General features: G+C 40.6%; 1 protein-coding gene and 1 pseudogene across 6 annotated transcripts in view; one reads left to right on the forward strand and one right to left on the reverse strand.

Moving 5' to 3' along the window:
* The window catches only part of RASSF2 (Ras association domain family member 2), a 70,435-nt gene that overhangs the window by 17,141 nt on the left and 26,833 nt on the right, over window positions 1-26,461 (reverse strand). Inside the window, exons 2-5 of one of the 6 annotated variants that reach the window (XM_072635297.1) lie at window positions 25,417-25,453; window positions 19,044-19,134; window positions 7,258-7,333; window positions 1,369-1,520 (exon numbers count right to left, since the gene is read on the reverse strand). In XM_072635297.1, coding sequence (XP_072491398.1) covers window positions 1,369-1,520; window positions 7,258-7,333; window positions 19,044-19,102 — 287 coding nt within the window. In that variant the 5' untranslated portion in view covers window positions 19,103-19,134; window positions 25,417-25,453. Of the gene's footprint in view, window positions 1-1,368; window positions 1,521-7,239; window positions 7,334-19,043; window positions 19,135-22,050; window positions 22,111-25,416; window positions 25,454-26,461 lie in introns of those variants that run through there. The other 5 variants (XM_072635294.1, XM_072635299.1, XM_072635296.1 and 2 more) reach the window with 5 other exon arrangements.
* LOC140529867 (RNA-binding protein with multiple splicing 2 pseudogene) lies at window positions 7,370-11,253 on the forward strand (annotated as a pseudogene).

Raw genomic sequence — 26,461 nt, forward strand, 5'->3', positions numbered from 1 at the left:
AGACTCTGAGCACATTTGGGTTGTGTTGTTTATTTGGGAAAATGCTAACAGAGCTCCTTTGTTGACCAGGGTGACATCCTGCACGATGAAGAACTTGGGAACTGCTTTTTAGAATCTTAAAAAAAAAAAAAAAAAAAGCCCACCTGGCAAAAAGCAGACCTTGTGGAAAAACAGTATGGATGAGTACCTGGTAGGTACAGTCATGCCTCATGTTTCTCTGTCTTCTCTGAGACAAAGTCCACCCACAGGGCTGGAAGAAAAGAAAGCTGGGTACCAGATAGTCTCTTGGTGGACTATGACTTGGTAAAGTACTGCATCATCTCTGTCCAAAGCCAAGGGGAGGGCAGAAATGGGAGAGAACACAGAGCAACCCACTCAAAATCATCAAGGAAGCTAAAAAAAAATAAGTCAGGCAGGAAAAAAAATATCTTTTGGGAATATTTGAAGCGTGATCAAAAATCACATATTTCACATAGTCTAGGAGATGAAATTTTTAAAAGGGGAAATTAAGACTGAAACTATGAATTCCTGAGCATTCCATAAAAGTCTTCTGAAGCCCATCTCCCATATGGGAAATTTCCTGACCTCATTTCCATCTCAGAAGAGATAGAGGGCAAAGAGCAGACACTATAGTGGCTGAGGGGCTGAAGGATGTTGCTCTGTGGAGATGTATTATCAAGGACAGAAGCACAGCCTACACAGGCCTAGGCTGGGCCACTATCAGAGCCTTCTCTGGTAAGGAAGGACGTAAGTCCTTCCACATGTGAGCCATGTAGACAGGCCACAGAACAGACTGGGACATACCAAGGTTAGTGCCTGTGATTCTTAGGAGTGGTAGTTATGTGTTCCAACTCCCACGATGACTTCTCTTTCTTCTCTCCTTTCTTACTTTCTCCCAACAAAGCCCAAAAGAGAAAGGATCGCAGATTTATATTTGAAAGGGAACACAGAAGTCCTCAAGTTTAACCTTATTTTACATAAAAGGAAACCGAGGCCACAGAGTTTAGGACTTGTTCAAGGTCACCCAATGAATAAATATATGAGGTGGGATTTGAATCCAGGACTTCCTGACTCCAAGTCTAACTTTCTATCCACTACAAAAGAGAGAACAGATAAGGGACAGGGAGGGTCACTGGACTTCATGACCCCAAGTCTAACTTTCTATGCATTACCCCATGCCAGGAATAGGCAGGGAGAAGAGAGAAAAATGCATGAGTTTGGGGTTAAGGAGAGCCATTTGATACCCTTTCTTCCCCTACTCAAGCCTTTGGCATGTGCTCGTGTGCACACACACGCACACACACAAACACACACAGAGGAATACACATATAGGACTCCTCCCCTGAGAGGGGCTACTACAATACTGACCCATGAGCTCCCAGGTTGCAGCCAGAGTGCCAAGAGGAAGAGGAGGGAGGAGGCCTGATCCGTTCATTGTCATCTTGCATCTGCAAACGGATAGGCCGGCGCAGGCCCCAGAAGATATTCAATAATCCCTCCACAATGAATTCATCTTCTTCCTGTCCCAGAAAAACAATGAGCTCATCAAAGTCTAGATGAGGTGACCCTGTGTCCTCACTCTCTTAACCAAATGGTCTGTGCCCTAAAGCCTCATCCGACCTCTATGGAAGCCAGACTCCATCCTCACTGAAGAGAGCAGGGATGTGTCTTGTGAGCCCCAGGGCCAGAGTAGAAGGGCCACAGCAGAACTGGAAGCATATAGGAGATGAGTCTATTACAGCCATGGGAGGGAAGAACAATTAGCCAGTTCATGAATCTAGCCTCTGGTTACATATTTGAATGATGGCACTTTGTTAATTTAAGTAAAACCCTAGGTTTGATTGATTAAAGGTGGCAGCCAAGGTCCCCACTATGAAAGTCAATAATGCTTTGGGAAATTCAGAAACATCATTAACTTCTGTGTATGAATGTCTTTAAGAAAGGCAGAACCTCTTAAGTAAAAACACACAAGTGGGAAATCTTCTCTTTTGAAAAAAAAAAGACCCTAAATATTCAATCAACTACTGTATGTGTAGTATATGTGTGTATGTGTATATATGTGTGTGTACATACATATACGCATGTACATTATATCTATATCATTTATATGCATATGTGTATATGTACACATATGTTTATGTATGTATATATACACACATACATGTGTGTGTGTGTATATCTCCTCACTGGCTACAGCTAAATATTAAACAGGGATCCCAACTGTCACAGCTCAAATCCTGCCTCGTCTAGGTTACCTTTTCCTGCCCTTTCCTGAGCCAGAAGTAATCTCTTCCTTAAATGAACTCCCAATCTACTTCATGGGTATCAGTGCGATGGCTCCTATCACAGCCTACCTTGTGTTACAGGTACAGTATTTCTGCAAATGTCCTCTTGCCTATTGGTCTATACACAGTGGAAAAAGCTGTGGATTTATTACAGGACGTGGGTTCAAATATTACAGCTGCTATTTCCTATTAGTGTGACCTTAACTAAATTACTTCCCCTCTCTAGACCTATTTCCTCATCTGTAAAATGGAGTGGTTAGTACCTGTAGTGTCTACCTGGGTTCAGATCCCACTTTTGAAATTTACGAGCCATGTGACATAAGCAGTCGCTTAATGTCTCTGAATCTCAATTTCCTTGTCTGTAACGTGAAGATAACACTTACACTACCATACCCACCCCATGGGGTTGTTTTTGCTTCACCCAAACCTGTGATTTCACAGGATTGTCGTAAGGTCCAAGTGCCTAAATCTATGTACAATGTTCTCTATAGTGCTACATAAATGTCAGTTGTTTTATTATTGTTGTTGGTATAATAATAATAGTGCTTTCAAGGTCTGCAAAGTACTTTACAAATATTTTCTTATTTGATCCTCACAAGCACCCTGGAAAGCAGGCACTATTATTATCCCCATTTTATAGATAGGGAAACTGAGGCAGACAGAGGTTAAACGATTTGCCCAGGGTTGCACAGCTAGCAAGTGTCTGAGACTAGATTTGAACTCAAGTCTTTCTAATTCCAAGTCCCATACTGTACCCACTGAGCTGCTTCTCTCACTATCCCCTGAAGGGATTGAATTAGACAGGCTCTGAAGTCCCTTCCAGCTACAGATCTTACAAGCCTCAATGCTTCAAAGATCTGGGACCTCATTACACTAAGTCTTCCTTTCCCTAATACAGCTCATAAGTCTTCAATGATTTAACAGATGAGTTTAAAAAGAGCTTCTGTGGCCAAATGATTCATCACCCAGCAGCTAAACTGGTGCATTTATCCTGCCCGGTCCTCAGATGACAGGCAGGCGGTCTATTCCCAGACCTGTCCTCAAAGCCTTTCCAGCTTGGTAGCAGCTGCCAAAAACTGACATTCACCTGGCATGGCCTCCAAGAACCCAGGGTCACCTCCACACCATTATGAGGCGCTGAAGTAGGATTTTAATGGAAGATAAGCCAATGCAGGAGCAGAAGTCAAAATTATATTTATAGAGTGTCCAGGATTGGCCTAGGAATCTGTGGTCAACAGAATGGGTTCATACAGGGACACAGGGAAGGTGCCCCCCCATTCCCAAAATTATCTTTCAAAGGCTGTCATGGTGTCTGAAATTTTTTCATTAGAAATTCATTTCTTTACATTAAAGGATTAGCTCATGCTAATTCAGAGATCTTGAAAAAGGTAATATTCCTTGCTCCCATCAATCATTAATACCTACTTATGAATTAATTAATCAGACTGCTTTTTAAGCTTGACAGCTCACAGTACATAGGGCCCTTAGAGGGGAGGATACTGGATGGGTAAGTTTTGATTGGGAGTCAGAGTTTACCAGGTTGAGGCCTGATAAGATCTGTCCTAAGCAAGGGGTTTTTTCAGGGGAGAAGAAGTCTGGAGAGCCATTACCAGAAGAGGCTAAGGGATTTTCTAAACATCATGACTCATCAGTGACATGAGTGAGAACTCATTCCCATACTTAAGACTCTAGAACCCTAGACAGCACTCCTGGCTTGAATATGGGAGAACAGCCTATTACAAAACACAAATGTAATACATAAAACTGAATAGAAACCAAGCCTAGCAAGTATTTTTCATCATGTCTTTTCAGACTGATAACAGAGAAACAGGCTTCAGACTCACCTGAATATCACTTACACAGCAGAGAAATGACATGCCATTTGTATGTTATAAGGACCATGATAGCTCACATTTCTCTAGCAATTTAAAGTTTACAAAAAGGCTTTCCTCACTACTCTGAGAAGTAGGTGATCTAAGTCTTCTAATTTTCATTTTAAAGAATAGGAAGCTAGGGCCCAAAAAGAGTGACTTGTCCAAGGTGGCACAGCAAATGGTAAATAATGAAAGAACAGATATTCCTAGCAGAATATAAACATCTTGGGGAAAGGAACTGTTTGTTCATGATGATCTTAACAGTTTCCATGGGTTTAATCATCTCTATATAAATGATTTCCAGATCTCTATATATCCAGCCCTAACCTCACTCCTGAGCTACAGTCACATATCACTGACTGCTTTTTAGACACTTCAAATCGATTATCACATAGTCATCTCAAACTCAACATGTTCAAAACTGAACTCATCAAAACCTTCTCCCCTTCCAAACATCCCTGTTAGTGTCAAGGGCACCACAATCCTCAGCCTGCCACCTCAGTGCCATGCTCAACTCCTCAAGCTGTGGTCAGATTCTGACATCTCTACCTTCCCAATACTTGTCATATACTTCTCCTTCTTCTGTCTACTCACACAGCTTTCACCCTGATACAGGCTTTTATCACCTCATGTCTGGATTACTTCGACAGTCTTCTGAGTGGAATCCCAATCCATCCTCCACTTGGCCGCCAAAGTGATTTTTCTAAAGTGCACATCACTCCATTGCTCAGTGAAATCCAATGGCTCCTTATTACCTCCAGGATCCATTATAAAGTCCTATGTTTGACACTGAAAGCTCTTCATAACTTGACTCCTTCCTATCTTTTCAGTCTCTTTATACCTTATTCCCACTCCCCATATACTCTACAGTCCAGCTATAGCAGCCTTCATGTTCCTCACACATAACACTCCATTCTCTACTGTCCCCAAACCTAGAATGCTCTTCTCTCTCATCTCCAATCTCTTAGCTCAAGACTTGAACCCTCAACTTTTTCATAACAAAATAAGCCCATGGTTTCCTTCAAATAGACCACTGGGATTCACTGTTAACATGCCAGGATAAATACAGTCACCGCTATCAGAGGCCCAGAAAAGGCAGTTCTTGCCACAAAATTCCTTGGTACTATCAAATGATCCAACATCAGATACTCTGATATGATTTTATCAGTGGAAATGACATGAAAAAAGAGGCATTACTATCTGTTGAGCCTATGTACCCCTAAGGACCAGGGGATCTTCCCATCTGACTTGTAACTAACACCTTCCATATCTATTGTCTCCTCCATTGGAATGTCAGTCCTTGAAAGTGGGGATTGTCTGACTGTATCCCCAATGCCTTACACAGAGAAAGTGCTTAATAAAATCTTCATTCATTCATTCATTCAATGAAAGGGTAATTAAATTGATGTAGTTACTCTTATCATCTATTTGGGGAGAGTCATAAGACATAAAGCTGGAAGGAACATTACATCATCTAATCCCACCACTACATTTTACTCATGAAGAAACTGAGTCTCAAAGAGAGATTTGCCCACAGTCACATAGGTACTCACTCAGTAGAAGAGCTAGTAGTTGAACATAAGGCCTTGGACTCTAAATGTAGCACTCTCGACATTACATTCCATTGTCTATCATTTAATCCCTTTGGATCTAAGCGCTGCCATCTCAGGCTGGAGCCAGGCAACACCTGGTCCTTCAAAAAAAGTTCAATTCACCCATGCCCACCATACACAAGAATAAAATCTAAATGGGTACATGATCTAGGTATAAAGATTGATACGATGGACAAATTGGTGGAGCAAGGAATAGTGTATTTATCAGATTTATGGAGAAGGGAAGAATTTTTTACTAAAAAAGAGATAAAAAGCATTATGAAGTACAAGATGGATAATTTTGATTACATTAAACTGAAAAATTTTTGCACAACCAAATCCAAAACAACCAAATTTCAGAGGGATGTAGAAAATTGGGAACGAATTTTTACAGCTAATGCTGGAGATAAAGGCCTCATTTCTAGAATATATAGAGAACTGAGTCAAATGTACAAAAATACAAGTCATTCCCCAATTGATAAATGGTCAAAGGATATGAATAGGCAATTTTCAGAGGAAGAAATTAAAGCTATCTATAATCATATGAAAAAATGCTCTAAATCACTTTTGATCGGAGAGTTGGAACACTAATACACCGTTGGTGGACCTGTGAGCTGATCCGACCATTCTGGAGAGCAATTTGGAACTATGCCCAAAGGGCTACAAAAATGTGCATACCCTTTGACCCAGCAGTATCACTTCTATCCCACTTGTATCCCTAAGAGATCATAAAAATGGAAAAGGGTCCCACATGTACAAAAATATTTATAGCAGCACTCTTTGTGGTGGCCAAAAACTGGAAATCAAGGGAATGCCCATCAATTGGGGAATGGCTGAATAAACTATGGTATATGAATGTAATGGAATATTATTGTGCCATAAGAAATGATGAACAAGAAGACTTCAGAGAGGCCTGGAAAGCCTTATATGATCTGATGCTGAGCAAAAGGAGCAGAACCAGGAGAACTCTGTGCACAGCAATGACCACAGTGTGCGAGAGTTTTTTCTGGTAGACTTGGAACTTCGTAGCAATGCAAGGACTTAAAAAAAATTCCCAGTGGTCTTCTAAGGCAAAATGCCTTCCACATCCAGAGAAAGATCTACGGAAGTCAATCGCAGAACACAGCAGATCATTTTTTGTGTGTGTGTATTATGCTTTGGTTTGTTACATAATTTCTCCCATTCATTTTAATTCTTTTACACAGCATGACTATTTAATGTATTTAATGGAATGTATGTGTAGATCCTATATAAAACTGTATGCTGTCTCAGGGAGGGAGAGGGAAGGTAGGGGAAAAAATATAAGTAATATGGTAGTGATTGTAGAAATAAATTAGAAATTGTAGAAATAAATAAATAAATAAAATTAATATAAAAAAAAGTTCAATTCATCCCAATTATCATTCATTAGGAACCTACTGTTTGTAAGGTATTGTTTGCCAGGGACTGTGATTCCTACCAAAGTAAGGAAGGTCATGTGTCACTTACCCTCTTAGGATTTCTTACCTCTCGGTGCCGTAGCTGCAAGTTCTGACCCTCGTAATATAAATTGTAGGTCTTCAGATGTACCAGAAGTTCATTTCTTTAAAGCAGGGAGAAAAGACATGAATGAGAAGGCATGAGGTTGTTAAGTGTAATGAAAACACTCAGTTGCTGAAAAGCTCTGCTCTCTCCTTCAACCTAGCTTTGGCTCAGTCTTTTGAGAAACAGGGTTAGTTTTGGAAGAATCAAAGAATGTTAGAGTTAGAAAGGGAATCCAGGGTTATCTATTACAACCCAAACCTGGACAAGAGTACCCTCTACAATGGCGTAGCCAAGGGGTCACCTTTCCAGCTTTTGTTTGAAGATCTACAGCAAAGTGCAAACCACTACTGGCAATCTAGTCCACCTTTGGAAAATGTTAATTTGGAAAGTTAACTGAAAAGTGTTAAGCTTATTCTTAAATCTTTTCATTGATTCCCTTTGGAGGAGGAGGAGGAAGAGGAAGAAGAAGAAGGAGAAGGAGAAGAAAGAGGAGGAGGAGGAGAAGAAGAAGATGGAGAAGAAGCTAACATTTACACAGCACTTTAAGGTTTGCAAAGCACTTTAAATATACTAACTCATTTGATCTCCTCAACAACCCTGTGAGGTAGATGCAATTATTAACCCCATTTCACAGATGGGGAAACTGACACTGAGAGGAGGTGGTGTCCCTTTCCCAAGGTCACATAGTGTCAGAAGCAGGATTCAAACTCAGGTCTTTCTAACTCCAAGTCCAGCACTCTATCCACTCTGCTAACCAGTTTTCTCATATTATACTAATACTGATCAGCTCACCACCATTAGCAACAATTTTATAGTTACTTAAAATGCAGTTTCATATGGTTCACAGCATCTAGAACCAGAAAGGACCTTAGAGAAATTCAGCCCCCTCATTTTACCAAGAAGGAAACTGAGGCCCAGAATGCTAAATGATTTGCTCAAGATTTGCTCGTAAATGATTCAAACCCAGGTGTCTCCTGACTGACAGTAGCCTTCTTTCCATTACACCATCCTACACCCTTAATAGTCTAACCATAAAGCAGTAGAGGACTCAAGATTATGGGTTCCAGAATTCCATTCCTTCTCTTTTTGTATTATTCCCCTCCCCATCCTGTAATCTATTATCATTTCACTGTCTGGAAGGTTCTGTCCTTGACCTTATAGCTGGATCCATTATTTGTGTGTGTGTTTGTCCTTTGTTGCTGAAGAAGACCATGCCATCAAAGAAATAATGACATGACTTGCACTTGACTTTGTTTTGAGTGAGGGAGGGCTGTGCAGGTCACCAGCCTCACTTCTCCTCCAGAGTCATCTGAATCTAGTGACCTGATATTCCTCAGGATGACTGGAGATGACCCAGGGTGAGACTGGAATTAAGTGACTTGTCCAAGGTCACACTGCTGGTGAGTGTCAAGTGTCTGAGGTGAGATTTGAACTCAGGTCCTCCTGACTCCTGCACTAGTGCTCTATCCACTCCACCACCCAGCTAGATAAGAATAATGACTGACTTTAATTTTTAGTGTTTTTTTAAGGTTTGCAAAGCACTTTTCCTACATCATCTCCTTTCATTGCTGTTGTCAGCTAAAGCTAATGTAGCTTCTATTTTGGCGTTCCCAAGCACTTTTTTTAATCACTCTGCTGGTATTTCAATCATCTTTCAAAACGAATCTTTGCTTCTTTATGTCTTTCAAAGTCAATGGAGCCGAAAAGAGATCAGGACAACTCTACCTTTAAGCATCATCAATCAATAGAAACTCACTGACCCATAAACATTCATTAAACGCCTACTCTTTGCCAGGCACTATACTACGCACACCTGGCCAGAGAGTCAGCTGCTTATTTTACTTTACTCTGCTATACTTGTTTGTACAAGGGAAGGTTCTATTGGGCAAAAAAACATCACTGGGAAAATGACAGAGACATTAGAAAAGAGAAAACAAAAGCACCAAAACATTTTTTTCTAAATGAATTTCATTTTTTTCAGTTTCAATTTCCTTCCCACATCCACCTCTCCTACCCATTGAGAAAGCAAATAAATAAATGAAACATATTACCAATATGTATAGTCAAGTCAAAACAGTCAAGTAAAACAAATTCCCACATTAGCCAAGTTCAAAAAAAAAAAAAACTCAACAAAACACCCCCTCTTTATGTGGAGGTGGATAGCATGTTTCATCACGAGTCCTCTGGAATTGTGGTTGGATCCATCTCAATAAAACACCTTTAAAAATTTAAAGCATGATCTTAAAAGTTATGACCTTAATTCTGTATGCAAGAGTTTTCCTTTCAGTGTGTTCCTTCTAAGTCAATCAGCATCATCCTCATAATTCGCATTTACATAAGGCTTCAAAGTTTGCAAAGCACTTTACAAATATTAACTCATTTTATCTTCACAACAACCCTGAGAGATGGGCAGGATTATTTTCCCTGTTTTATAGACAGGGAAACTGAAGCAGACAGAGGTTAAGCCACTTGCCCAGGACAACCCAGGTAAGTGTCTAAGACCTGATTTGAACTCAGGTCTTCCTGCCTCTGGGTCTAACATTCTACCCACTGCACCACCTAGACAGTTTCTGATGTTCATACCCTTATTTCTAACCCTTCCTGTCACTCCCCAAATCCAATCAATCACCAAATCATGTCACAAGATCTCATACCTATCTGTTCTCCCCTTTATCTTTTCCCATTGCCAACTTCCTAGCAAAGGCCTTCATTACCACTTATTAGCAAAGGCTCCTAACAGATTATCCTGACAACTTTCTCCCTTTTCCTCAGCCATTCTTTTGTAATACAAGCTAACTTGTCTTCCTTGTGCATGGAAATAGTCACATCAATCCCAAAGGAAATTCTGCAATGGCTCCCTGGTGCCTTTGTGACCAAACTCAAATTCCTTGACCTACCTAGCCTAGCATTCAAGGCCCTCCACAATCTGGCACAGACCATCAAAATCCAAAATAAAGACTTCTCTTTAGCAACCAAAGCCCTTCCCAAGTTGACTGTTTCCTACTTTTCCTATTTTCTTATACTTTATTCCCTTCCATGCTATAGCTGGGTCTCAGTACTGGCAGTCTGCTCCCCATACCTGCTCCCTTCTCACCTCTGCCCCTGACTTCCTTAAAGACTCAGCTCAAATCCCACCTCAGCCAGGAGGTCATTCCCAGTCTCCCACCATACTTCCAGTATAGGAAAAGTGAGATCCTTGGGGTCCTTAGGAATCCTTCTTTGTCATCCTTTGTATCCACCATTCCTGCTACAGAGGAAGCCCTTAATATAAATGTCCACTGAATGATTATCCTTCCAATCTCAAGTCAAATTATCTAATGCTCCCTTCACATGCTACCCACGTCTAACCAGACAATTTCCTTGTTTTCTGTACACACCTTGAACTCCTGTGCTCTCCAACCTTCATCTTTTTGATAAGGTTGTGCCCTGCACTGGCATCGGTGGCAGCTTGGAAGAGGAGGTCCAGAGACTGTCAATGACCTCTTTGTAGACATCAAATCAAGCGAACTCTGTCTTCTCTTCTGATCATTTAAGGGGTATGAAAGGTCACTGATCAAACTCACATCTAAACAGCCTCTAGGTTTTGTGACTTTTGACGGCCACGTTGGGACAGAAGCAGCCAAAAATGCATTGAACGCTATTCTTTTTGACCTCAAGCATACACATACTTTAAGGTTGGAATTTGCCAAGGCCAACATGAAACTGGCAGAGAGCAAATTGATGGCAACCCCAAATCCCAACAGGATTCACCCCTCCCTGGGCACATGCTTTATCACACACCATCCCTATGACTTGACAGGAGCTGCTAAGGCCTGGGCCCCTTACCTACTGTACACTATGGAGCTGACTCCTGCTATCCCATGTGCTACATTCACCTACCCAGCTGCTGCCACCACTACCACTGCCCTGCATGCTCAGATATGCTGGTACCCTCCCTCTGAAGTCCTGAAACCACCATGGAAATCACAGTTCTGTTAGTCCCTCAGTAAGTGCCAGTACCTTCTTGCTTCCTCCTTCTCTCTAGCCCCATCTTCTCCCCCAATCCCAAGCCCTGTTTGAACCTTTTGTGCCCTTGACCTATATTTATCTCATTGGGTGTTTAATAAGTGATGCTTTTTACCTCTGGTGTGGCAGCCTCTTCTGCCTTCCCTTTCCCTTGTGTTCAGGATCTATAGGCTGGAATTCTCCATTCCTTCTAGCAAGGGAAAGGAGTCTTTGACCTTCCAGCTCTAGTGGCTGGCCTAGGCCAGAGCCTCTCCACTAGAGCTGCCAGTCAGTATTGGGCAGTTGAGTGGCTCAGGAGAATAGAGAGCTGGATGGGGAGTCAAGAAGGTTTCACATCCCACCACAGATATTTATTAAGCTATGTGACTCTGGGCAAGTCATTTCACTTCCATTGGCCTCAGTTTTCTAATGGGGATAAGTAATAATCATCAGCCTCCCGAAGTTGTTGAGGATAAAATGAGTTAATATTTGTAAAGGGTTTTTTTATTGCAAACTTTGAAGTGTTATATACATCCCAGTCATTGTTATTGTTGCTACTTGGGCTTCACCAGTTTCTTGTCACAAAACCCAGACATACTCTTATGATGATGCCATGGTGTAGCCCCCACTTTTTTTGTTTTTAGTAATCCACTCACTATCAACTATTTCCCTTCTCAGGTCTGACCACTACAGCTTGAAAACCCCCGTGTGAGTTCCCCCTGGAGCATCCAGCTGGGGAAAAAGTCATAGAGTCAATTTGCATATTGTTTTGGTGGGCACTAGCATTGGTGCTTGGCATTTCTATTACCTCTTATGGCCCTCCTAAGGTGCTGCCATCTGTCCTTTTTGATGAGGTTGTGCCCTGCACCTGCTGTGTCTTCTACCCCCTGCTTTCTCCCAAAGGAAGTCCTATCTGTTCTTTAAGGTCCAGAAAAAAGCCACTTCTATAAAGTCTTCTCTCATTACTCCATGTGCAGCTAAGTAGCACAGTGGACAGAGTTCCAGGCTTGGAGTCAGGAAGATTCATCTCCCTGAGTTCAAATCTAGCCTCAGACACTTACTAACTGTGTGACCCTGGGCAAGTCACTTAACCCTGTTTGCCCCAGTTTCCTCAACTGTAAAATGAGTTGTAGAAGGCAATGGCAAACCATTCCAGTATCTGCCAAAAAAACCTCAGATGAGGCCATGAAGAGTCAGACGCAACAGAAACAACTTAAGAAGTCATAGGACCATAGATTAAGAGCTGGAAGGGACCTTGGACCACCTTGAGTCAAACTCCCTCAGTTGATAGGTAAGAAAACTGAGATCCATGGAGGTTTAAGTAATTTGCCCAGGGTCCCACAGCTAGTGAGTGTCAGAGGTAGAATCTGAACCCAGGTCTTCTTGACTCCAAATTCGGAGCTCACCCACTACACCATGATGTCTAATCCAATTGCATATGAAGAACAGAGACCTAGAGAGATTACATAATTTGCCCAAGGGCTCAGAGTTATCCCCCTACTTAACCGTGAATATTGACCGCAGGGACCATGTCTCATCATGCTTTTTGAAGTTAAAGGTTTAAAGGGTGGAGGCAGGAGAAAAAGCTCTTCCATTTTCTCATGTAATTCTGTCCTCCCAGTTCTGAGAGCTGCTGTGGAATACTTCTCCAGGTCCCTTCCCCGCTCCTCCTTCTCTCCCTCCTCCCTCTCCCTTCTCAAACTTCAAAGATACATACAAAAGTGAGAGTGAAGATAAAAGTGCAGGGAAACAAAGGGAAGGAGACCAGGATGGGAATTTGCTTTCCTTCCACCTTAAAACAGTCACCACTTGCTAGCTGAACAGTTTCCCCCAGGGTTTGGATTCCGTTAAATAATCAGTCTGGCTATCTCAAGCAAATCAAAATTAAGACCTTATCATCAAACGCCTTCACGCTTGTTCTTTTTTTATCAGCCATCAACAAATATAATGGATTTCAAAGACCACCAACATCTCCCAGGGTGTCTAGACTCCCGGGCTAGAGCCATCTGGGCCAAATCTTATCCACAAGGGTGACTCAAGGGAAACAGGTTGGCCTTGTCTCTGCTGAGGAAGGGGGATTACCCTCACAAAAGAACCAAGCCAAATGGACAGTCAGCCAAGCAGCGTTATGTACCCACACTCCCAAGATAAGGTTTCTTCTCTTTCTCCTTGGACTCCAACCCAGATCAGCTACTTACTAACTTGGATAGGTCACAAACTCTCAGGGCTCCATTTTCCTCATCTATAAAACAAAGGAGGCTGCCCTACATGATCTCTGAGCTCTCTTCTTCTTGTTCTTGTTCAGAGAATCCTAAGATTCTCTGATCCCTTACAAATGTTAGTCACAAGGTACTGAAAAGTCACAGTGAATTCACAGAGCTCAGAAGGATTTGGATTCTTTTAAAATACTAAGGTTAAGTCTAGGTCTTTGAATTTTACTCTGTATGGTCTTGGCCTTAATACTCAATCCAGCCCAACAAGCATTTAATAATCTATATTTGTTCTTATGATATGATCATCTCCAAGTTTTTTCAAGCATAAAATTCAAGCTCAGTTAGCTGCCAACTCTTTCATTTCAGGACTAGAGGCTTGGGGCTATAGGTGGTAGAAATGGAGAGGAAGAAGCATAGGCAATAACTCCCACATCCTGATTTCCCCCAGTCCTTGGTGTCTCTTCCTCACTGCCATGTTGTTTCTATGGATATACATGTGTTTATGTATATGTGTGTGTATATATGTGTGAATAAGCTACCTCCTCTTAGTAGGGTATAAGCTCCTTTGAGGACAAGACTATAACTTCTGTATGCTCAACACATAGTAGGCATCTAATGAACACTTGTATATTGACTGATTTGATTCTTAGAGTACTCTGATGTTTGCAAAATGGTTTTATTTCCCCTCACAGTAACCTTTTAAGGTAGGTCCCCCAGATACTATCGTTACCACTTCACAGAGGGAGGAACTGATTCTCCAAGGCATTAAAGTGACTTTCCCAGATTCACACAGTGACAGGTGGGATTCAAACCCAGGCTTCCTGACCATTACACCACACTGCCTTTTCAAATAGGGGGAGGGTCTAGCAAGTATGCTAGTTCTCCTAGCTTTCGTTGGGGAGAGGGCATCTTCAAGCTTGTGGAAAAAGTCAATGAAGTTATAAGTTAAACTAAAGTAAGCCTAAGCCTGCTAATTTGGTAAATTCTTGTTTTTAGAGGCTCTGGCATTAAGCATAGGGTGGTGACCCAGCAACTCCAAAATTAGCCACTCCCTAAATTTCTAAACATATATCTGTCCCTAGGAATGTGGTCTGTCAGATTCTGGAGAGCCTAATATGGTCAGAATGGAAAAAAAAAACCACTTAATTGGAGTCAGAAAGCTTGAGTTTGAATTCTAACTCTGATACTAACTTACCTGTGTGACTTTGCTAGAGTCCCTTTTCCCCACCCCCGTGCCTCAGTTTCTCCATTTGTAAGATAAGACAATTCTAAGGGCACTGTGCTTCCCTACAAGTGAAAAAGAGAAAAGATGGAATATAGCTCCTGTGTTTCTGACCACCAGGTTCAAGATGATCTCATGATCGGGAAGCAGAAGATAAAGTTTTCACCTCAAAAAGTGGCACCATCAAATGGTTTGACATTGGAGGAGATGATTTTTTCAGTAGAAATGATTTTAAAGAAGATGCATTATCACCTGCTTTGCCACATTCTCCTAAGGATTATGGAAGCTTTCCATCTGACTCAGAGTTGACACTAACATGGGCTATCTCTCCATTAGAACTGGAGCTCCTTGAGAGCAAGGATTGTCTTGCTTGACTCTTTGCTTTGCACACAGTAAGCACTTAATAAATGCTTTCTCATTCATACATTCGCTCATCTTTAAGGTTCCTTCCAACTCTAAAAATCTCATGATTCTTAAATCAATCCTCACTATGTTAGACTAGTTAGGTAGGGGAAGAGGACACCAGTATAAACTGATGAAGTCTGAATGTGGAATATTTTTAAACAAATTCAATTTAGTACTTTTGAGCACATACAATAAGTTACATAAAGTTGTCCTGAAGGACTTTAACGTAGAGATATGAGTTGTCTAGAGGCAGCTAGGTGGCTCAGCTGGACCTGGAATCAGGAAGACCTGAGTTCAAATCCAACCTCAAACACTCACTAACTGCCTGACCCTGTTTGCCTTAATCCACAGGACAGAGAAATGGAAAACTACTCTAGCATCTTTGCCAAAAAAAACAAAAAAAAAACAAAACTCATGGGGTCATGAAGAGTCAGACATATGAATGAATGAATTTCAACAATGAGGATTTTGTGCAACTAGCTCATCATGGTCAAATTAATTTCCACTTCTATGTTTTCTGGTCTATATAAGTAGTAAATGACATTGCATGATATAGGAGAGCAGTCTTCTCATAACAACCATGGCAAGGAGAGCAGACAGGTGAGCAGGGCAGTAGGAAGAAACAATGGTTGAAAGAAGATGAAGAGTTTTCCTAGGCTCATCCAGCTGTTGAGTACCTAAAGTGAGACTGCCCTTTCACTCAGGATACCATGACTGCTTTTCACAATTGTCTGTCACAATTTACAATTGAGTGCTTCTAAAGAACTTGTAATTAATTCCTTTGCTCTCTCAAGTAGAATTTCTTATCTCATCTTGTTTCCATTAAAGTTTGCTTAGCGAATCAAGTCCTCTGGCCATATATTCTGAATTAACAAGGCTTTAGCATATGATCAAACAGCAACCCCGGGCCCATCCATCAATATCTGCCTGAATCAGGCATTCCCCTACTTGGTAGGAGAAATTAAAGAATACCCCAGAAAATTAAACCAATGGAGAGGTTAACCTTCTCATGGTTTCCTTTTTTCCAAAGGACCACGCAGTTCTAGGAGACTATGGAGAAGTCACAGACTTAGACAAAGGGTAATTTTCAACTGCATGGTCCTGGGTAAGTCCTTAAATCTCAGTTTCCTACTCTATGAAGTGGATATAATAATACACGCATAAGCTACCTCAAAAAGTCATGTACAAATGCTATGTAAATGCTACAGTACTATAAAAGGAGGCTTATTATTCTGCATCCCTCTTCTCCACTAATACCCTTAAAATCATAATTTTGAAATTAGATAAAATGGACAAAAGTCCATTAGTCAAGCTACAATGACACTAACTTAGTATCCTCCATGGTGCCAAGGAGAGAACACTAGATTAGAAACTGGGAAACCTAGATCCTAGTCCCATTTCTAGCATGCATTTGCTGTGTTACCTTGGAAAATTACTCCCCCTCACTCTGGACCTGTTTCCTCCTCTGTTAAACGTGGGATTTATATCAGATGATCTCAAAGTTCCTTTTAAGTTCTGACATTCTGTGCTCTGAGATCTCTTCATTCTAACTTTCTTTGTTATCAGGACCTTTTGTAGCTCTGATATTCTGTGCTTTTTAAGCATCATTCCAGAATTCTAACATTTTATGTTCTATCTTTTAACAGTCTGCAATTGTTTTCAATTTTCACAGTCAACTCTTAATGATTTTTCTTAATTAAGGGAAGAGGTGGCACAGACAATCCAAAAGCTGTGTGTGTGTTGTGTGCTTATCTGAAGCCAAGTTCATAAATATATGTTCATACTGGTATCTAGAAAGCAATAAAAAAATTTTAATAGAAGATTTTTCTCCCTAATTATATCTACCTCAGGCTGGTACTAAAACGAAATTACAGTTAACAAAAAGAAAGAAAATGGCAAATGTTGGAATGGCTGTGGGAAAAGAGAGACTTGGTGCAGGCATTACAGAAAGCAATTTGGAATTATGCCCTCAAAAGTTATTAAAGCAGGCATATTCTTTGACTGAGTAATACCAGTATTAGGTTTTTTACCCCAAAGAGGTCAGAAAAAAAGGGCAATGTCCCATGTATGTGTGTGTGTGTGTGTGTGTGTGTGTGTGTGTGTGGAGAGAGAGAGAGAAAGAGAGAGTGTGGGAGGGAGGGAGGGAGGGAGAGAGAACACAGCTTTTTTGTAATATCAAAAGGATACCCATCAATTAGGGAATAACAACAAATTATGGTACATGAATGTAATGAAACATTTTTGTGCTGTAAGAAATTATGAAAGAGAAGACTTTGGAGAAATCTGGGAGGACTTACATGAACTGATACAGTGTTATGAGAAGAACCAAGAGAATAATTTATGCTATAACAATATTGTAAAACCAACAATTTTGAAAGACTTAAAGATTCTTATCAATGATCACCCATGACTCCAGAGGACCAGTTATGAAGAATGTTACCAAAGACCCAGTTGTTAAACATTTACAAGCACATCTCTAGGTCTTCAGCTTCCAATCCAGGACTCTTCTGAATGTGCAACACTATCTCTCCTTTCTATCCTGTCCTCCTACCTGATTAATTGTCCTCTTCCTATTCTTAACTCCCTTTCCTCATCCTATACACAAAGTGGTAACAAAATCTCAAGGGAATTGCTATAGCACCTTGGCAGACTTGTCTCACAATGCAACAGTGTTTAACCATCCAAAAAACAAAACCTAAGATGACAGAAGGAAACTGAGAGGTCATCTGCACAAATTTTCTCATTTATATGGCTTTAGTATAGGTCATCTATGGCCAATAGTATTTTGCCACATCCAAGTCAAAGGTTCCCAGTTTTAGTGTTGAGAAGCATCCTTAAGATCATACTGTTAGGAGAAGCAGGAGATTGGTGTAGAAATCTTAACAGAGCCCGCATAGAGGGGTACAGATTTAGTACATACTAGCCTATTCAATTACAAGAGCTCAACTATAGTGCTTCTCATTAACTCAGGAGGTTTCACTGATTCATTCAACAAATATGGGATCGCAGGTACCAGGGCTGGGAAAGATCTTAGAGATCGTATAATCCAACTGTCTCTTTTTACAAATGAGGAAACTGAAGACTGGATAGGTGAGGTATTTGCGTAAGGTCACAGAGATAGCAAAGGATAGTGTTGGGATTTGAATTCAAGTCTTCTAGCTCCAATTCAAATGCTCTTTCTATTTTGGAACTATACCACACATCTATTTATTAAATTTATACATAACATTAATTTTTATTCTTCTTTGTTTAAAAAAAAGAAACAAGCTTTACTTTCAACCCCACTTCTTCTAGAGGGTGATTCAGTACAAAACAAATTCATTCATCTAGAAATTCACATAGAAAATGAAGGAAGGAAGGAATGGAGGAAGAGGAAGAAAGAAAGGAGAGAGAAGGAAGGAAGGAAGGAAGGAAGGAAGGAAGGAAGGAAGGAAGGAAGGAAGGAAGGAAGGAAGGAAAGAAGGAAGGGAGGAAGGGAGGAAGGAAGGAAGGAAGGAAGGAAGGAAGGAAGGAAGGAAGGAAGGAAAGGAAGGAAAGGAAGGAGGGAGGAAGGAAGGAAGGAAGGGAGGGAGGGAGGGAAGGAAGGAGAAGGGGAAGGAGGGAGGAAGGAAGGAAATATCCATACAGGGATCTGGTTACCAGAGAACAGAGAGAAGGTAAAACACTGGTAGTTTCATTTATGATATCCTTGCCTTGGGACCTAATAACAGTATAATGGTTATACTCTAAAATAGGTATCATTCAACATCTGGAGATAAGATGAAGGAAGGGGAATATCCCCTAAATTAAACAATGATAAGTTATAGAAATTCAAAGATTCTTGGGAATCACTGGTCTAGACCCTGAGAACATTTACATCCAAACCTTACAACTTGATACCTCATGAGTGTCCATAATAACATTAATGTACTTTTCCATCTATAAGTTATAAAAGAAAATCTTACTTGGAAATGTATTTATCTTGTCCACATGGGACTAGAGCGGTCTGGCTGCAGTAATCCATTCTCAGTGCCTTCTTTCATTAGGAGGGGAGATCTACAGTTGGAAGAAGAGGAGAAAGGTTAGCCTCATTAGGTCCTGGGAACATGTAAGTACATGTCTTCATTTGTGTTCTACAAAGTCAAAAAAAATAGCCCAGGAGGACTGACAATTCCACTACTGTATAAACCATTTTCCCTTGTAAGAACCATTCCCAGAGTCCATCAGTATGGGTAAGAGGCCAACCATGGCTCTTCCATAGGCCCCGTCACTCAATAAGGCTAGAAAAATGTCAGACATTGGCCATTGATACAATATACTTATAGCTCCAATGCAATGACCTTCCAGAGGCCCTGAGACCTTTTGGATGCTGTTCATAAAAAACTTCCTAGAAGAAGGTGTTCAGAAGACAGAAGAAGGAATTGCCTAAAGATTCACCCATGTTGGCTATTCCCATTCTTCGTGGGAATTTTTGAAGAATAATAACAGCTAGCACTGATATAGTATCTATATATGTGTCAGGCACTGTGCTAAGAATTTCACAATTATTATCTCATTTGATCTTTACAATAATACTTGGAGGTAGGGAATGTTTATTATCCCCATTTTATAGATGAGGAAACTGAAGCAAACAGGGGTTTAGTGACCTGTCGAGGGTCACATAGCTAATAAGTGTCTGAGGCTAGATTTGACCTTAGGTCTTCCTATCTTCAGGCCCAGCCCTCAATCCACTGTGCCACCCAGCTGCCCAGAACAAGTTAAAATATTCTCTTTGAACAGAGATAATTAAAAATTTTGTTATAAATTCACAGAAAGAAACGGTGTTGAAACTAGCAATAAGAAACTGGAGTGATAAGGCTTAAAAAAAGATTTCCCAAAGAAGAGTCTCTTGATGTCAGTAACTCAGTAGGCATCTGATTTCAAACTAGGCTTGAATCTACGACCTTCATTGCTACTAGTCCTCCAAAGGCATCATCAATCAGAGAGTCACTGAAGCATAGGAATTTGGAACTGAAGGAACTTTAGAGACCATCCCCACCCATCACTACTGTTGGCCCACAAGGTATCAGTCACAGAGTCACTAAAGAGCTGGAAGAACAGTTGGTCCAATCTCCTCATTGTAAAGATGGGAAGTTGAAGGCTCTAAAAAGAGGAAGTGACTTACTAGTTCAAGGTCACAAGGTCACATTAGTGGCATATCTACACACACTCATCTTCCACACCACAAACTGTGTAACCTGGAGTAAAGTCCTCAGTCTCTTTAATTGGCAGTTTCCCAAGCTATAAAACGATAGGAGTGGATCTAAGCTCTTGACCCTTGGAATTCAGCTTTCTTGGCTGCCAAGATCTTATCCTTCGTACTACATTAAGCTGCTTAGCATACTTCTTGATGGTCTAAATTCAACTCATGTTCCCTCTTATAATAGTTTCATATATTTTAAGTGAGGAAGGAATTTAGAAATTATCGTGTCCGTCTTCGTTTTTCTTTACAGATGAAAAAACTGTAAAGGATTAGAGAGGCCAAGTAGCTGGCACAATGTCACAGAGGCAGTAAGAAATCACCAGGGCTCAGTGAGTTCTGCTTCATCATAATAGGATAATCAACATCAACAACCCCATATATACATGTATACATATGTATATATACATATATATACAAAGAGATACACACAAACGAGTGTGTCAGGACAGATACTGAGACAATACAGGAGTACAAGTATCCATTAGGAATAACAGGAGGGAGTAAGCATTTATACAGCACTTGCTAGGTGCCAGACACTGCACTGAACACTTTACAAATATTATCTCACTATACTCTGCAACCCTGCAGAGTAGATGCCAATATTATTCCCATTTTATAGTAGAGAAAGCTAAGGCAAATAGAGGTTTAGTGATTTGTTCAGGGTCCTTTAGCCAGTTAAGTGATTTAAAAATCTTCCTAATTCTAGGTCCAATACTGCCTCAAAGAAAAACTAGTTCATAGACATGGGTATATGTGAGCTGAGTAGAAGCTTCTTTTCTCACCTCCTGCTTTTCTTAGGATCCTAGACTTGGGGCTGTATTTTAGAAGTTACCTGGTTCTTTTAGTCACCTTTCTTCATTTTACAGATGGAGAAATTGAGGCCCAGAAAATTAAGTGATTTGCACAAGTTGCAAGTGGCAGTCAAGGTTCAAGCCCAGCTTCTCTGACTTAAAATTTACCCCTCTCTTTTCACTGAATGAGAACTAAAGCCAAGGGAGGAAGAACATATACAAAAGCAGCATGATTTAGTTGGGGAAACTTGAGGCACAAAGTGAAAACCCTGTAGCTGCCAGTAGCCAGCCCAGTACATGTGCAATGAGCTGGTCACAATGCAAGTCTCTAATACAAGTAGACTGGCTTGGTTGTTAGACAAATAACTTCTTCTTTCTGTAGTTATAACAACTGTACATTAACAAGCAATAGTATTAATGTACGATTTTTTAAAGTTTGCTGAGAGTGGGGGTTCTTGACTTAGATCTGTGAACTTTTGATAATGGTATTTCGGTGTTATTGATTTTATTTTAGGATTTTAAAAATACAATTCCAAGAAGGGATCCATAGGTTTCCCCATGCTGCCAAAGGGGTCTATAACACAGAAAAAAATTAAGAGCCACTGATTTAGAGAACGAAGACTGGAGAGAGGACAGGCTCGCTGCTTGGGCACTGATGGTGCAATGTCAATAGACAACAGAGAGAGGGTAGATACTACAGTGAGAGAAGAACTGGATTCGGAATCAAGGCAAATGGTCTTCAAAAAGGGGTAGAAGCTAGTACAACTATCCCCATGACAGGCGACAAGACAATAATACATAAGCACCCACCGAGCCTAAATAACTTACAATTTATATGAATTACATCAAAAGGATGCCAAAAGGACTTATGAAAGCAACTAAGGAAAATTATTGCAGGTGCAAGAAAAGCTATTAGGATGGAGATGGTTAAATATTCACCTTTTTCCCAAAATCAGGGAGATACTTTTCAGTATACCCTGCTGCCAAGCATACCACACTGATTCCTCAGTCATGCAAAGAAAAATAAGACTTCATATTATAACAGTATCTTGATCTGAAGTCTTCAGTCTTTTTTGAATGAAGACCTATAGACATTGTATAAAAAGAATACAATAAAAATAGGGAGTGTCTTTAATTCCCTTTAGAAGGCAGAACCAAAAGGAGAGAGAGAGAGAGAGATGATTAGAAGAGGTTTATGGTAGCCAAACTACAAATAGCTTTTTGTTGACCAAATGAAAAGAATCAGTCCTTTAATTTACCTTCATACAGACTTGAAGGAGGGAGTGGATAGTTTCAGGAAGCCATGTTTCTAAATGGGTATTCACTTACATCATCATTTCTTGGTGTAGAAATTCTAAAAGCCCTAAATGAAACCGTGGTTTTATTTTACCACTGTTGTGTAACTTCTCTTTTGTTTTAACAATTACTCTACAAGATGAGCTGAACCACTTAAGGGGAGAAGCCTGTTCTGATCTAGCAGGTGGATGAACAAAGCCAACGTGAGCTTTTCTCCAAGCAGATGCTTGTACACTTAATAAATAATGTGTCTGGTAGAGCTGGCAAAAATGCAAGAAGAGCTGGCTTTTTCTCTCACACTAGAGAGTAGCTGAACATCTAGGTGGCACAGTGGAGAAAGTACCTGGCCTGGCGTGTGGAAGACTCACCTTGGTGAGTTCAAATTTGGCCTTAGGCACTTACTAGCTTGTGTGATCATGGTCACTTAACTCTGTTTGCCTCCATTTTCTCATCTGTAAAATAAGCTGGAGAAGAAAATGAAAAACCATTCCAATATCTCTGCCAAGAAAACCCCAAATGGGGTCATGCACAGTCAGACGTGACTGAAATGACTGAACAATAACAAAAGAAAGCAGTTGGAATGAGTTAGGATCCAATGAGATATCTGTACAGTGCTTAGCCTGGCATAGGGTACTGGTCCCTTCCTCACCTTACGATGTTATCGGAAGTTAGAGGGAAGCAGTGAGATAGAATAGAAATAACAGTGCACTTAAAATTAGAAAATGGGAGATCAAGTCCCAGCTTCATCCTCTCCAAAAATAAACCAAGAAACCACAGCATAAATGTTGATATCATAATTGCTAATATGGATTATTAAATAGGTAGTTTGTAAGTATCCAGGAGGAGGAAAAAAAGTGGTAGTTGATAGCAGCCAACATGAATTCACTAAAAATAAATTATGCCAAACTAACCTCATTTCATTCATGGGTAAGGTTCTAGGCTAGTGAAAAGCAGAGTGGCTCAGTAGATAGAGTGCTGAACCTGCAGTCAGAAAGACCTGAGTTCAAATCTAGCCTTAGACACTTACCACCTGTGTGTGTCCCAGGGCAAGTCACTTACCCCTGTTTGTCTTAATCTACTGGAGAGGAGAATGGAAAACCATTCCAGTATCTTTAATAAGAAAACTCCAAGGACAGCATGGTCTATGAGGTCACCAAGAGTCAGACATGACTAAATGAGTAAACAACAAGAGGAGGGAGAGAGGCCTGAACTTGAAGGCAGGAAGGCCAGTGTTCAAATCCTACTTCTAAATCTGGGGATCTCTATGATCATGAGTAACTTATTTAACTTCTTAGTTCCTCTTCCCTGCCCTCCTCCCCAAAAGAAAACAAAACCAATAACTACAAGACTTTAACTTAGAGTTGAGTTGCCAATTTGTTTCTGTGGAGGGAACTTCCCTCATGTCCCTAACTGCAGAGGGTACAGTCCTCCACCCTAGAAGTTCCCAGACAAAATCCCAAGTATGGAACCCTCCCCACTCATCCTATCTTCCCCACCCCCCAAAAAACCCCACAGACTAGTAGATCAGAAGAATGGGATAAACATGGTATTTCTTGATTCTAGCAAGCTATTTGACAGTTACTCACAAAATACACGAGAGAGGGAGAGAGAGAGAAGGAGAGAGAGAGAGAAAGAGAGAGAGAGAGAGAGAGAGAGAGAGAGAGAGAGAGAGAGAGAGAGAGAGAGAGAGAGAGAGAGAGAGAGAGAGAGAGAGAGAGAGAGAGAGAGAGAGAGAGATGGACTGGATGATAGAACAGTTTGGTAGGTTTTTACCTAAACAAAGATGACAAACATGGAGGAGCCTGTACTGGCAGCTGACTCTGTCCTGTTCAATCCCATTAACAGAGAAGATAAAGACCCAGGAGCCCTGTTTATCAAGGTAGCAGATAACACCTTACATATAGTAGCTATTCAGTACTGCTCACTTGTTGGTTGCTGTCCTTAGTTCTTGAAGAGAACCAAAATGACACCACAAATGAATGCACACATACAGGAAGTGCTCAATAAATGTGTGCTGAACTCTGCTTCTCAGCAGGCTAGAATAGTAGCCCAACATTTACACAGGATTAAAAGTAAAGTCATGCACCTCAAAAAAAAAAACAAAACAACTCACCTGTTCAAGGACAGGGAACATATATGGCTTAAAAGCAGATCACAGAGAGCCTTGCATATAGTAGGCACTTAATAAATGCTTATGGAATTGAATTGTGTTTACAGGCACCATTGACACTATACAGTGGCTGAAATGAAACTGACACTATTGTGGGCTACAAGGGTAATTAGAGTTCTATCATGTTCTATGTCACATTGAGGACACATTGTATTCAATTTTGGCTTCCATGTTTTAAGGGGAGACATTGACACATTGGGCTGCAACCAGAAAAGATTGACCAAAATGGTTATCCAAGAGCTAACTGAAGGAACTGGAGATATTCACAGCCTAGAGAAGAGAAAATTTAAAGGGGACTTCATATCTGTCTTCAGATATCTGAAGGGCTACATCAAACAGAGATTAAGTTTATTCTGTATAGCTTCAGTGGGTCAAAGTAGGACCCTTGAGAGGCAGATTTAATCTCAATAAATTAAAACAAATGAAACTGTTAAAAAAAAAATTGTGGTGAGTTGGTGAGCTCTCCTTCGCTGGATATGTTCCTATAGTGACCACACAACCATCTATCAGGTATGTTAATGAAAAGATGTGTAGAACTGGGTAGGAGAGCAGACTAGATGACTTCTAAGACTACTTCCAACTCTGATAATCTTTTGATTATACATTACTCCTGAAAAAAACAGAAATTCTCTTTACAAATCTTTAACCTACCATAATCACCTCTCTTTAAAGGCAGCCGAGGCACCACGGTGCACAGAGTGCTGGGCCTGAAGTCAGGGAGACCTAAATTCAAATCCAGTCTCAGACATTTACTATCTGTGTGACAATGAGCAAGTCACTTAACTTCTGTCTGCCTTAGTTTCCTCAACTGTGAGACGGAGATGATATATAACACTTACCTCCCAGGGTGATTGTGAAGATCAAATGAGAAAATATCTGTTGAAAGAAAAAAGTGTTTATCACAGTGCAGGGCACATAGTAGACATTTAATAAATGCTTGTTTCCTCCCTTTCTTCCAGGCCATGATGAAAAGAAAAACAAATTTTAATAGCACCCTTGGATTAAAGCAGGTAGAAAAGCTAACAACAACAAAACCAGGAAATTCTGTGGTATAATAATAGTAATAATATCTCCCATTTCTATAGAGCCTTAGAGTTGCTTTCCTTTCTTGACAACTACCTTGGAGATAAGTTATACAAATATTATGCCCATTTTATAGATGAGGAAATAGACACTTAGAGAACTAAGTGACTAGCCCATGGTCAGAAAGCTAACAATGGCTAGAGAGCTAGAATTCACTCAAACCCAAGCCCTCTTTTTTATGGAAAATTCCTCCCACACTTCCCCCAGCCCGAGTTATGGCAGTTTTCCTTCCTCAGAGTCTTATTTTTGAAATCTCAAACATATACACAGAGGGAAAAGGAGGAGGAGGAGGAGGAAGAAGGTTTATGAGGATGGAATGTAAATTGAGCTGGACATTTTGTCCTGAGGGTTACTTTGGTTTCAAGGTCTGCTGAGGCCCTGCTCAGTCTGAGATTTCAAGCCTTGTTGAGCAGGGAGAGGATGAGGCATAATACCCAGGTTGCAATTAGTCAGCCTGCCCTATGATTAGTTAGCATTGATAAAGACCTCTTATTTTCCAAAATGTCTTGGAAGAATTGCTTATTGTCATTATTTGAGACAAGAAAAAGTGGCAGTAACTATTACTTTGCCAAAGGGGGCACAGAGGGGGAAACCAGAGGAATGCCTTGTACATGGACATTCAGCATCCGGGAAACAGAGATGAAACTCATTGCCTGTAAGTATTAAGGGCCTAATATACAAAAGGCACTATGTCTAACCCATGACTAAAATGGAAATTTATGAAAGCATTGATCAACTTAATCAAATGGATAGAAGGAGAAGAGAGAAGGAACAAGACCAAGGAGTAAAGAAAAGACGTAA

The sequence above is a fragment of the Notamacropus eugenii genome, chromosome 1 (genome assembly GCF_028372415.1).
Source record: "Notamacropus eugenii isolate mMacEug1 chromosome 1, mMacEug1.pri_v2, whole genome shotgun sequence".
In the NCBI taxonomy this organism is placed as follows: domain Eukaryota; kingdom Metazoa; phylum Chordata; class Mammalia; order Diprotodontia; family Macropodidae; genus Notamacropus; species Notamacropus eugenii.